Source organism: Octopus bimaculoides, chromosome 9, assembly GCF_001194135.2.
Source record: "Octopus bimaculoides isolate UCB-OBI-ISO-001 chromosome 9, ASM119413v2, whole genome shotgun sequence".
NCBI classification, from domain to species: domain Eukaryota; kingdom Metazoa; phylum Mollusca; class Cephalopoda; order Octopoda; family Octopodidae; genus Octopus; species Octopus bimaculoides.
This window is the reverse complement of record NC_068989.1, coordinates 48,562,854-48,576,875: the sequence shown is the minus strand read 5'-3', so window position 1 is coordinate 48,576,875 and position 14,022 is coordinate 48,562,854. Positions and strand designations below refer to the sequence as shown.

General features: G+C 36.3%; 1 protein-coding gene across 9 annotated transcripts in view; it reads left to right on the top strand.

The window, feature by feature from the left end:
* LOC106868354 (N-acetylated-alpha-linked acidic dipeptidase 2) overlaps nt 1-14,022 on the top strand; it is a 1,027,134-nt gene that overhangs the window by 948,830 nt on the left and 64,282 nt on the right. For all 9 annotated transcript variants that reach the window (XM_052970677.1, XM_052970676.1, XM_052970678.1 and 6 more), the window contains 4 exons: nt 5,370-5,465; nt 7,348-7,433; nt 8,815-8,937; nt 11,795-11,877. In XM_052970677.1, the coding sequence (XP_052826637.1) occupies nt 5,370-5,465; nt 7,348-7,433; nt 8,815-8,937; nt 11,795-11,877 (388 nt within the window). The remainder of the gene's footprint in view (nt 1-5,369; nt 5,466-7,347; nt 7,434-8,814; nt 8,938-11,794; nt 11,878-14,022) is intronic.

Below are 14,022 nucleotides of genomic sequence, written 5' to 3'. Positions count from 1 at the left end.
TATATATATATATATTAGGGAAAAGAACCAAGGTTCATGAACTCATCAATGAAAATCCACTGTCACATATAAATTGATTTTAATTGAGTTTTTACCTGTAATTTTGGATTTTATCCCTAATATTATATATATATATATATATATATATATATATATGCTTCTGGGTTCATTCCCACTGCATGGCACCTTGGGCAAGTGTCTTCTACAATAACCTCAGGTTGACCAAAGCCTTATGAGTGGATTAGGTAGACAGAAACTGGAAGAAGTTTATCATATGTGTGTGCATGTGTTTCCCACCACCACCACTTGACAACCTGTATTGAAATGTTTACATCCCAATAACTTAGCAGTTTGGCAAAAGGGACTGATAGAATAAGTACCAGGCTTTAAAAGAAAATAATTACTAGGTTTGATTAGTTTAACTAAAATTCCTCAAAACATGCCCACAGTCTTTACATTTTGAGTTCAAGCTCCACCAAGGTTGACTTTGCCTTTCATTCTTTCGGGATCAATAAATCAAGTACTGGTGAAACACTGGGGTTGATATAATCAACTTGTTCCTGCTCCCAAAATTTCAGGTTTTGTGTCTTTAATAGAAAGGATTATTATTATTATTAAGACAACAAGGCTGGCAGAACCATTAGTATACTGGGCAAAATGCTTAGTGGCATTTCGTCTGCCTTTACGTTCCGAGTTCAAATTCCGCTGAGGTTGACCTTTCCTTTCATCCTCTTGGGAATCAATGAAATAAGTAGCAGTTGAGCAGTGGGGCCAATGTGACCAACTAGTCCCCTCCCCTCAAATTTTGGGCCTTGTGCCTATAGTAGAAAGGATTGCTCTTGTTGTTATTAGCAGGGGGGGGGAGCAGCAGCAGTAGTAGTAGTAGTAGTAGTAGTAGTAGTAGTAGTAGTAGTAGTAGTAGTTATCCCAATTATTACCCCAAGTCTGGATATTTCTTTGTACCTGATAATGTATGTCTTTCTAGCAGTATATATTTCCATTTATAAATATATACTTATTCACACACAACTATATATATGCATCTACTCACAAGGCTTGTTATGTAAAGGAGAGTGGGATGGCGGGGGGGGGTAGTCAGGTGAATAAACTCAATCATCTTATTGACCAATTCTTATTTTATCAATCACATTTTATTATGAACATTACAGAGAGATTATTTGCATCTTTCCTTTTCATACATCTAAGAGATGCTGTCATTGACATATCTAAGAAAAGCTGTCACTGAATTTTTAGTTCTCATACACACACACACACACACACACACACACTTTATTCATTTCTCTCATGTTCCATAACTAACCTTGATGCTTCATCTTTATTTTCCTCTATCTTCTTTTTTAAGTTTTAATTCTATTTGACCAATTCTCCTTCCAACTTTCTCTTCCCACCTTCCTCATGCTACTTTTATGATTATATATATCTCACTTTTTATATATGTTCTGTGTCTTTATATGTGGGTGCACATGCACACACACAGACACATATCAAGATTTACAGTTTCACAGTTTTATGTCCTAAGTTAGTAATAGCAGCAAAGAATCAATCCACAGCAGGCAGTTACAGTGTGCACATCTAGATGGATGGACAGTTACAGCTGTACACACAGTCAAATGCTTGCCATCACATTGTTTATTAGCTATTTTGCATGTATATCTAGGTAGATGGATAGAGTATAACATTTCCTCTCTGATATGAAAATGGTGTGGTTTCAATTCCAAATCAATGCTTTTTTTTTTTTTTCTTTTAATTAGCATTGATTTAAAATTAAGCTGTTATCTTTTACCACTTATCTTTTACTTGTTTCAATTATTAGACTGTGATCATGCTGGGGCACCACCTTGAAGAAATTTTAGTCCAATGACTGATCTCCAGTACTTTTTTTTAAGCCTAGCACTTACTCTGTTGGTCTCCTTTGCCAAACTACTTAGTGGGAGACATAAACACACCGACACTGGCTGTGAAGTGGTGATGAGGGACACACGCACACATAGACACATATATATGATGGTTTTCTTTCAGTTTCTGTCTACCACATCCACTCACAAGGCTTTGATTGGCTTGAGGGTATAGTAGAAGACACTTGTTCTTGGTGCCATGCAGCAGGACTGAACCTAGATCCATGTATCTGAGAAGCAAACTTCTTACTCCACAACCACATCTGTCAAACTTTTGTATTCAGATGAAATCTCTAAAGGAGTTAGTAAAATTTTTATGAGATGGTATACGTCTTTAAAAATCAGCAAATAAGTTCTGTAATCAGGAAATAAAGCTGTGAATATTTCAGTAAGCTATTTAAATTGTATAGCATTTAGAGTTACTTAAAGTCTAATTTGTGTTCTTTAAATTCAGTTATATCTTTAGGCTGAATTGCAGGTTTTACTGTTCATTTGTGACCTTGTAACAGTGGAAGTGAACGTATCTATACATACAAGCTATTAAGTTATTATATGTCTCTTATTATAACAGTTGTAATATACATACATATATATATATGTGTGTGTGTGTTGTGTGAAGGTATATATATGTATGTGTGTGTACATGTATATATATATACATGTATGTATATATATATATATATATATATATATATATATATATATATATATATATGTATGTATGTATGTATACACTCTAAAGCTTTTAAAACTATTAGGTAAAGGTTGTAAATGTCAGCTGTAACACACTCTTTAGGTATATTTGAAGGAAGTTTCAAATTTAAGGTACTGTAATGTGTATCATCATCATCGTCGTCGTTTAATGTCCGCTTTCCATGCTGGCATGGGTTGGATGGTTTGACTGAGGGCTGGCAAGCCAGAAGGCTGCACCAGACCCCAATCTGATCTGGCAAAATTTCTACAGCTGGACACCCTTCCTAACGCCAACCACTCTGACAGTGTAGTGGATGCTTTTACGTGCCACCGGCATGAGAGCCATTCAGGTAGTACTGGCATCAGACACACTCAAATGGTGCTTTTTACGTGCCACCTGCACAGGAGCTAGTCTGGCAGCACTGGCAACGATCACGCTCGAATGGTGCTTTTAACGTTCCACTGCCAATCAGGTGGTACTGTCATCAGCCATGACAACGATTTCACTTGCCTCAACAGGTCTTCGCAAACGTAGTTTATTGTCCAATGATTGAAGGGTGCTCTTAAATGAACTGGTTATACAGCACTGGCATAGGCCACAGTTATGGTCTCACTTGGCTTGCCAGGTCTTCTCAAGCACAGCATATCTCCAAAGGTCTCGGTCACTTTTCATTGCCTCGGTGAGGCTCAATGCTGGAAGGTTGTGCTTCACCACCTCATCCCAGGTCTTCCTGGATCTACCTATTCCACAGGTTTCCTCAACTGCTAGGGTGTGACACATTTTCACACAGCTATCCTCATCCATTCGTAACACGTGACCATACCAGCACAGTCGTCTCTCTTGTACACCACATCTGATGCTTCTTAAGTCCAACTTTTCTCTCAGGGCACTTACACTCTTTATCGTGTATGCACACTGACATTACACATCCAGCGGAGCATACTGACTTCATTCCTTGCAAGCTTACGCATGTCCTCAGCAGTCACGGCCTATGTTTCACTGCCATGTAGCATGGTTGTTTGCACATATGCATCATACAGTCTACCTTTTACTCTGAGCGAGAGGCCCTTTGTCACCAGCAGAGATAGGAACTCTCTGAACTTTGCCCGGGTTATTCTTATTCTAGCAGTTACACTTTCAGAGCATCCAACCCCACTACTGACTTGGTTACCTAGGTAACAGAAGCTATCAACTACTTGTAGTTTTTTTTTTCCCCTGGAATGTGACAGAAGCTGTTCTCTGCACATTTTCAGTGTTTATAGCTCCTGAGCATTTTCCACACACAAAAACTATCTTCCCAGTTAGCCTTCCTTTGATATTGCTGCACCTCTTATATGTCCATAGCTTACACTGGGTACATCTTATGGAGTTTCTACAACACAATGGAAAGTGCAAGGAATACAGTATATGGAGATTGGACAATAAGTGTAAGCCAGTGTCAACAGTGGTTCCAGAAACTCTGAGCCGGAAAGTACAGCCTAGAAAACAAGTGTCACCCTGGAAGATCTGTAGAGCTCAACAAGGACATCCTGCAAACCCTCGTGGAACAAAATCCCATCATAACTGTTGAGGAACTAGCAGAGAAACTGGATTTGGTCATTCAAGTCAGTGCTAGAAGGAAAACAACCATCTTTGGTTTCAAGATGAAAGTTGTTCGGCCAGATATAGTGAGGACGACATTCCAAATGCTGGAGCAGTTTGAATGGGAAACGATGCCCCACCTACCATATTCGCCAGACATTGCCCCATCTGATTGTCATTTATTCTGCAGTCTTCAAAATCATTTTGATGGAAAAAATATGAACTCTTTAGACGAGGTCAGAACAGTACTGGAGGAGTATTTTTCATCACAGAGAAGTGAATTTTAGAAGAGGGGCCTTGCAAGTCTACCAGAGAGATGGAAGAGCATTGTAGAAAATGAAAGAGAGTATATTTTAGATTAAAAAAAAACTTTGTTTATCTTAGTTTTGAAAAATAAAAGAAGTTTAAAAAAAACTGCATTATTTATGGGATAACTCAATATATATATATATTTAAATGTAAATGTGTGTGTGTTTGTGCATCCTTGTCTTGGCATCACATTATAGTTGTAAATAATATTCACCTTCATACAAGTAGTGTCATTTATTTGCAGTCTTTTATCGAAAGAAGGTCCTTAGATTGATATTACTTTACTTGGAAATAGGCAAGAGTTGGTTACTGGAAAAACATCTGACTACAGAAAATTTGCCTCAAAGACTCTGTCTGAACTAAGCAAGCATGAAAATGTGGATGTTGAAAAGTTGATGATGTTATAAAGTAGACAGATCTAGTAGAGGCCCTAAAACGTCAGTATATGAAGGGGCTGAATAAAACCTGTACAAAAATCCTGTTACCCATATTTACCATCCTCAGATGAATACCCAATAGCAACAATAATGCATACCTTCATATTCTTACTAGCAGATTCTGAGTAACATTAAATCTCTATATATTCACCATTTACATATTTACCAAATGAAGACAAAAAGTCATTTATTATTGGCACTTTTCCTCTTGTTTATATATATATATATTTAATTAAGACTTTAGAAATTAATTATTTCATGATCAACTAATAAGTTCTTCACATCATCAAATGCATGTATGTGTGTGTCCTGTATAAAATACCCCAGTGGTAGTGTGAGGGAGGGAGAGAAAGACGAGTGCTTGAGAAAGTTTCATATGATGTTTGATTTCCTATATTTTATTACAATATTTCATTTTATTTTTGTCTGTAGGGATCTGACGGGCAACAATTTGGGAGCACATTGGCTTGGAGGACTTAACATCTCTTACAGTACTGGGCCTGGTTATACAGAACCTAGAAACAACAGGTTTGTAGAGTTTTCAATGAATTATTGATTAGTTTCTTGGTTTGAGTTTCAGATATTTCAGAAAACATAGATTTTATGTTGCAACCAGAATATTGTGCAGTAAAGCAAAGTACTGTTTGCTTCATTGAAACAATAAATGCCACCATTTATAAATCACAGTTGAACTTATTAGCACTAGTCAGACCATTTGACTTCAATAATATCTGTCTTAATATATCATGTTTATATATTTATATTTGTAGAGCCGATAGGCTGATTAACTCTTCTTAGCATGGAAAAATAAAGCAGATGTGAAACAATGCATATATGTATTTATGTGTATATGTATGAATATAGTGTGTGTGTGTATGGAATTAGCTTTTTATGTTAATTACCTCTAATTTACCTAAATTCGGCTACAAGATTTCCAATACCAAACCAAGTAAATTTGTGTCCCTATATGACAAATGTTTCTTTACTGCAAGAAATGAGCATTCTTATGGGCAATTAACATGGTCTGCTTTAGCCAATGAAATAAGAGGCTACAATGCCATCATTGACAATGGAACAATTCATGACACTGCATTAAGCTGCTGTTTGAGCAAGTGTGTAAATTCAGAACTTAAGCTGTGTGTGTGTGCGCGCGCGCATGCATATGCATATTACAGACTAACACAAGTTTTTTTTTTTTAAAGTGAAGTGGAGCTGTGCACATGTCAGACTCACTCTCTTGTTCAAGAACAATATCCCCAGTTGCAGAATAAAGATAAGACAACTGAGACTGAATAAGACTGTAATAGATTAGCAAAATGTTTAATGGGTCCTCAAAACTTTGCATTGCCTGCTAATTTGGTGTTTATCCTTAAAACATCATAGTGGATGTTTGCTCTGTATCATGTTTTTCTAGCCAAACATGAGGGTATGTTTCCACCTGCACCAGTTGCCTCAACTGATCTGCTGCCACCAAGTCCAAAGGCATGTGGTTTAGTAGTTAGGGTATTCAGCTCATGATTGTAAAGTCATGAGATCAATTCTCAGTGGCGCGTTGTGTCACTTGAGCAAAAAACTTTATTTCATGTTGCTCCAGTCCACTCAGCTGGCAAAAATGTGTAATACTGGTATTTCAAAGGGTCTGCTTTATCACATTTTGTGTCACGTTGAATCTCCCTGAGAACAATGTTAAGGGTACACATGTCGTGTTTGTGGTTTGCTCAGCCACTTGCACATTAAATTCATAAGCAGGCTGTTCTGTTGACCAGATCAACTAGAACCCTTGTCATCATAACCAACAGTGTGCCAACATATATAAATGACAAAGGAATAAACAATTACCTTATTCCTTTGTCATCTTTTTCTTATTACCAATCTGTACTCAACTAATACTTCATTCAGAAGCATACTTACACTTAGGTCTCTAACAGGTTATTAGTATTGCAATGCTCCGGTGAAATATTAAAACATATATATATATATATATATATATATATATATATAGACAGACAGACAGACAGATAGATAGATGCATACATACATACTACATAGACAGACAGACACATTTATTATGGGTAAGAATCGAAACAATTGTATGTAATTTGTATTTAATGTTTATTATTTATTATATTATATTATTATAAGAATATGATATGATATATGTTAATAAATTTTAATTTTTGAATTGACAGCTGCATATCTCCATTTTCGTTTCATTTTTATAAATGTAATATATACCCATGTGAATTGTAAAGTTTTTCTCTATTAAATTGGGTATTAAACAGTTGAGCCAGTGAAAGATTGGATGTTTCCATCCCTATTTTCCTTGTATTGGATTTAATTTAAAATATATTTATATTTATAAACACTGTTTTCTTGTTTCTGGTTTAGCATTCTTGTTGTTTTATTGCAGGATTGTGAACTTAACAGTAAACAACCAAAGATCAAGAAGAGATATTAGTAATATTATTGGGGTGATCCGAGGAAAGTATGAGAAAGGTCTGTTGTTGTTTTAAGATTTTTTCTTCTTTTGTGTTCAGGTTGTTGTTGCTCTTGTTGTTTAACCCCCACCCCTAATCTTCTATTTGCGCTTGTTTACAATCAGCTTTCCAACTGTGACCATCTCTCTTTAAAAATTTTTTAGACAATATATTTAGGGCCACATTATCTAATGTCTTGTTTTGTTTAAGATGATAGGCTGTAATGTTTTGTGAGAGATGTGCTCTATTTCTAGCTAGTGGAGCAACAACTACTTAGAGGCTCATTTTGTGTTTAGAAGAAATGACTATTAAATCATTAAATGTAATGGTCATTTATTCTCAGATTTATTCACAGATTTGGAATTTTGATGATGTGATTGTTTATCTTTAGAATACCATTGTTGGATAATTGAGAGGTCAGATCTGGCCAGTTTGAACATAAAACAGATAGAACATCTGGGCCAGATATGGTCAGTTAAACGTTAAAGGTTTAATGAACAATTCTGTATATGGTCATCATATCCACTTTATGGGATAAGCTATCTTACGATTTCAGATTTGAAAGATCCAATCCCCATTTTAAAAATAAAGAATTAGTCAGGAAGAATCAGAGCACTAATAAAGAATAAAGTACCTGATTTCTGTCTCATGAGTTTGTACTAGTTCCCAAACTCATATCCACAGAGAGTTCCATGGACGATAATTAGATCCAATTCTCTCCTATAACTTTCCACGAAAAATGTAGCAGAGCATCAGCAGAAATGAATAAGTGCTGATATTATGGAAAAAAGTTTTGGGCCTTAAATTGTTGTCTCTTACAACGCTTGTAAAATACTACTTATCATAACACTAATTTACATCATGCTCTAGCGAATTAAATTAACTGACAGTTTGTAAGAAAATAGTTGTTCATTGTATAGATTAGATTGAGCAGTGATAATTATTCAGTTTCTGGGCATATGGCTCAGTGGTTAGAGTGTTGCACTCATGATTATGAGATTGTGGTTTCAATTCCTGGACTGGTTGATGCATTGTTCTTGAGGAATACACTCTATGTCACATTGTACCAGTCCATTCAACTAGCAAAAATGATGAAGGACTTTCGGTCTCTTACGCTCCTTGTAAAATACCTCCATCTTTCTAGTTTGACAAATTGACTTGAAATGGATGGGCTTCAACCACTTTGGCATTATACTAAACTTGTACAGTAACTCAGCAGAGTAGAAAGTCTGTTCAAGATTTTAGCAGCGAAATTTATAGTTATGGCAGTTTTAGTCCTGCTAGAACCCTACATCCTAACTTTGGAAAGAAACCATAAATGCCCTGCAGATATTCTCTCAGACATTACTGTAATAATTTATAATTTATTCTCTCTTTTTTTTTTTTAAACCCTCTTGCAGATAAATACATTATTGTTGGTGCTCATGTTGATTCATGGACTCAGGGGGCAGTAGACTCAGGCAGTGGCTATGCCATCCTAATGGAATTGGTCAAGTCGTTCTCCAATGTTATGAAAAAAGAAGGTTGGTATTGGCTTTTTATTCTTTGTTTGCTTTTTTTTTTTTGTCCTTTTGTTTTTTACTTTCATCACAGAATATCAAAGAAATTTTGTATCCAATTGTTGTCATTTATTTTTATTCTTAGCTGAACAAGGAAAGGAATGAAACTGTGTCCTACATTTTTCTCACTTTTTTTCATGCCATTTAAGATAAATAAGAGAATTTCAATAACTAGCTATTGTTATATAGTCCCAGGTTGTTCGTATCTGAGCACACTTTTGATCAGTGACATTCCAGTCGTGAACATCCCACCATTTTCATGAATATCTCAGTGTACAATATCCACTGTGTCTTTCTCTTTATATAGGGTGATACAGGCTTCTTATTCATCAACTCCAGTACTTGAATAATGTACTGCTCAAGTACTGGGTGTAATATAATCGGTCATATTCTTCTCAAATATAAGGCCTTATACTTATATCTGAAATCAGTATTTGAAATCCCATGGGAAGCTGGTATGTCAGCAGGTATTTCAAAATGTTTTGAAGAAATATAGAAAAAATATTAAATGTTTTATTTTTATTTTCTAAGTTGCTGTTACCACAGTCTTTCTTGGCCTTGTTTCTTTAAGATAGAGACAGTTGGTTAAGGTTAAAAATACAGAGTGTGTTTTGTTTGAACTTTTGAATGTCTATAATTCATAAGAAAATGTAATCAAGGTGTGGCTGTGTGGTAAAAAACTTGCTTCCCAACCACACGGTTCTGAGTTCAGTCCCGCTGTGTAGCAACTTGGGCAAGTGTCTTCTACTATAGCTTCAGGACAACCAAAGCCTTGTGAATGGACTTTGTAGACAGAAACTGAAAGACGCCCATCATGTGTGTGTGTATATATATGTAGATGTATATGTGTGTGTTTGTGTTTATGTTTGTCCCCCACCACAGCTTGACAACCTGTGTTGGTGTTTACATCCCCACATCTTAGTAGTTCGGTAAAAAGAAACCTATAGAATAAGTACCAGGTTTCACAAAAATAAGAACTAGGGTTGATTCATTTGACTAAAAACTCTTCAAAATAGTGCCCCAGCATGACCATAGTCTAATGTCTGAAACAAGTAAGAGTAAGAGAAAAAGGAGTGAATTCCATAAGAATATAGTTGTATAGTTGAAATGCCTTCTGATGGATGTGAGAGGGAGAGAGAAAAGTCAGGCGAAGTTGGTATAAGACTGATGGTTGATAACACAAAACATTAAAATGAACTAAAAGTATTGTAGAAGAGATGGAGTGGAGATTAATGCTGAATCAATCATTATGGCTTAAACTATCAGACAGACAACTATTTACTGAAAATAAACTAGAAATTGTGTTTACATGTATGTACTGTGTGCTCATGTAGGCAGGGTCAGGAGTAGTCATAGTTAAGCTTTGTGAAATTTTATCATTTACTTGGACTAAAGTATATTCTAGATGCAAAGATTAGCAGTCTTAGGTAGGTGAACATTATGAGGGTTCCTCTGATAAGTTGTCCACCATAGTTAATTGGTTGTTTTTTTTTGTTTTTTTGTTTTTTCATTACCAACCATAAGAATCCAAAATCTCTGGTTTTTATAGTGTTACAAGTATATGGATGCAAGATAAATCTCCCTCTAGAATGTATTCTGGTCTGTTGCACACAAAACCTATGAAAATAACTGAACTCAGCATTGCATACTGATAAACTGTATGCTGTGAGATTTAACTTTTTTTATCTTTGGTGGGGGTTGGTTTCTATCTATCATCATTGTCATCATTATTTAATGTCTGTTTTCTATATTGGCATAGGTTAGACAGTTTGACTAGAGATGGTAAGCCAGAGAACTGCACCAGACTCCAGTCTGTTTTGGCCTGATTTTTACGGTTGGATGCCCTTCCTAACACCAACCACCTCAGAGTGTACTGGGTGTCTTTTACATGAGACTGTCATTGGACCTTTTTACATGTCACTGGCACAGGTGCCTTTTAGTGTCACCTGCCTGGCTGCCTTTCACACATCACCAGCACTGACCATGACCTCAATTCCACTTAGCTTAACACATCTTCTCAAGGACAGCAATTCTCAAGAAGTCTCGGTCACTTGTCATTGCTTCTGTGAGACTCAAATCTGAAGGTCAACATACACAATAATTAGTATTTGTTCTTTTAATTGGATTATCATTTATCTCTGCAAGAAATATAATTTTATTCATAACCTATCAGTTGTCAGCATTTTTACCTTAGATAAGCAGCTGATTCTCAATATATGCTCAATAATGATGTAGTTTAAGTTAACCTCGTTCATTGAATCCTTGATACCTTAGAGCACATCAGAAGAATCTCAGTTGATTTATTGCATGCTTTCTTTAGCTATTCCATTGCCATGGCATTAAGTGCTTCTCAAAATATAACAGTCATCATCACAGTTGAAATCAAAGCAATTTGTTTATTCTTGCCTCTGAATTTATGTCACTCCAATTACATTTCTGTTACCAAAGTCCTCCCTCTTTCATACACACGTTTTCTTGCCTTCTGTTAACTTTCTACTCTCCAAAACCTTATCTTTTTCAACTCCACTCTTATCAACCTTACCCTTATTAATTCACCTTATCAATCCCAACCTTAACAATGCAACCCTTTTCATCCTCACACTTGTCGACCTAACCCTTGTCAACCCAACCCTTGTTGACCTCATCATTATCAACCCCCACTCTAGTCAGTCCCCACCCTTAACTCATACACCAAGGATAATGCTATACATCTCCTAAGATTTAGGTCTTATACCTTTCCCTTCAGAAAAATCACTTAAAGAGAATTTTACATAAAACTTTCATCCAAATATTGGTTCATATATTTTCTTTTCTGTTTTAGACTGGAGACCACGACGAACTATCATCTTTGCATTATGGGATGCTACCAAATATGGGCATATTGGAGCCTATGAATGGGTTCAGGTGAGTGGATTCTTAAATCCTTATCTATCAGTGGCATCAGCATTTCAGAGATTTCGGTTATTTTTATAATTTCCAATTAACTCAGTTTATTTGGAAACTTTAATTACAGAGCAGAGATTATATTTCAAATATGAAATATTAGGTAGATATGTTGAAAGGAAAATGTTGCAGTGTCAGCAATATTTCTGTTGCTAAGCAACACAATCATTGATGATTTCACTGTTGTTTAATGACTCGATATCAGAGAGAAATATGAACTATTAGGAAATGAATGGAAGTGTGTCACTTTAGATTTGATGACACCAACAGCTATTTACTCCTTTAACGGTTTCAGTCACTGGATTGTGGCCATGCTGGGGCACTGCCTTAAAGCACTTAAATGATCAGTTTGAACCCACTCTTTATTTCGAGTTTGATACTTATTTCATCAATTTCTTTTTGTTAAATAAAGTTACAGGAACACAAACAAAAAATGATTATCAAATAGTAAGAGATAAACACACACCACATGTACACTTATATATATATATATATGTTGTTGTTGGCACTCCGTCACTTACGACGTCGAGGGTTCCAGTTGATCCGATCAACGGAACAGCCTGCTCGTGAAATTAATGTGCAAGTGACTGAGCACTCCACAGACACGTGTACCCTTAACGTAGTTCTTGGGGATATTCAGCATGACAGTGTGACAAGGCTGACCCTTTGAATTACAGGCACAACAGAAACAGGAAGTAAGAGTGAGAGAAAGTTGTGGTGAAAGCGTACAACAGGGTTCGCCACCATCCCCTGCCAGAGCCTCGTGGAGCTTTAGGTGTTTTTGCCCAATAAACACTCACAACGCCCGGTCTGGGAATCGAAACCGCAATCCTATGACCACGAGTCCGCAGCCCTAACCACTGGGCCATTGCACCTCCACTATATATATATATATATATATATATATATATGTAACTGGCACTCTGTTGCTTATGATGATAAGGGTTCCAGTTGATCCGATCAACAGAACAGCCTGCTCATGAAATTAACCATGCAAGTGGCTGAACACTCCACAGACATGTGTATACTTAACATAATTCTGAGGGTGATTCAGCTTGACACAGAATGTGACGAGTCTGGCCCTTTGAAATACAGATACTACTCATTTTTGCAGCTGAGTGAACTGGAGTATTGTGAAAAAAAGTGTCTTACTCAAGGACACAACGCACCACCCAAGAACCGAACTCATGACCTTACGATCATGAACCAAATGCCGTAACCACTAAGCCATGTGCCTTCACACACACACACGCGCACACCTATATATATCACCAGCTTTCACATGGTTTTTGTCTACCAAATTTACTTTCATGGCATTAGTCAACCTCTGGCTATAATAGGAGTCAAGCTGTCATACAGTATGACTGGCCCTGAAACCATGAGGTTGTAAAGCAAACTTCTCAACAACATTCCAGAATTTTCTTGCTCTGTTAATAGATCTTTTATCTTTTACTTGTTTCCATTGTTAGACTGCAGTCATGCTGGCGCATCACCTTGAAGGGTTTAGCCAAAAAAATTGACCCCAGTACTCATTTTTAAGCTTGGTACTTATTATATCGGTTGCTTTTACCAAACTGCTAAGTTATGGGAATGTAGTCAAGCCAACAATGATTATTGCAGTGGTAGAGGACCAATACAAGGACACATGCACATATGGATAAAAACATATATATATATAGAAAAAAATTAAGGTACTCAGAAATCTGGATGTTTGTACATTTACAGATTTTTATTAATGTCACATGTTTTATAAATTAAATAAAGCGCTTTTCACCTAATTGTGTAGGATTTTCAAATTGTTTTGAGTCAACCTTGCGGTGAGGTCTGTTTATATAGTTTATTGAGTGTGTAGGGGTGGAGAGAGAGATATATAGGATAGTAAGAGAGGGTGAGGAATGGAGGGAAAAGTGAGAGAGAGAGTGTGTGTTCTTTTGTGTTGGTGTGTGTGTGTGTCTGTGTGTGTGCGTGTGTGTGTCGATGGGAAAGAGAAAAGAAAATTGGGTTCATAGTTGGTTAGTTCTTTTCAATGATAAGTTTATTTTTAGCTTTTTAAAGAAATGGCAAAAGCAGGTGTGATCGTTTTGAAGAAGTTGTTTTTCGAAAAGA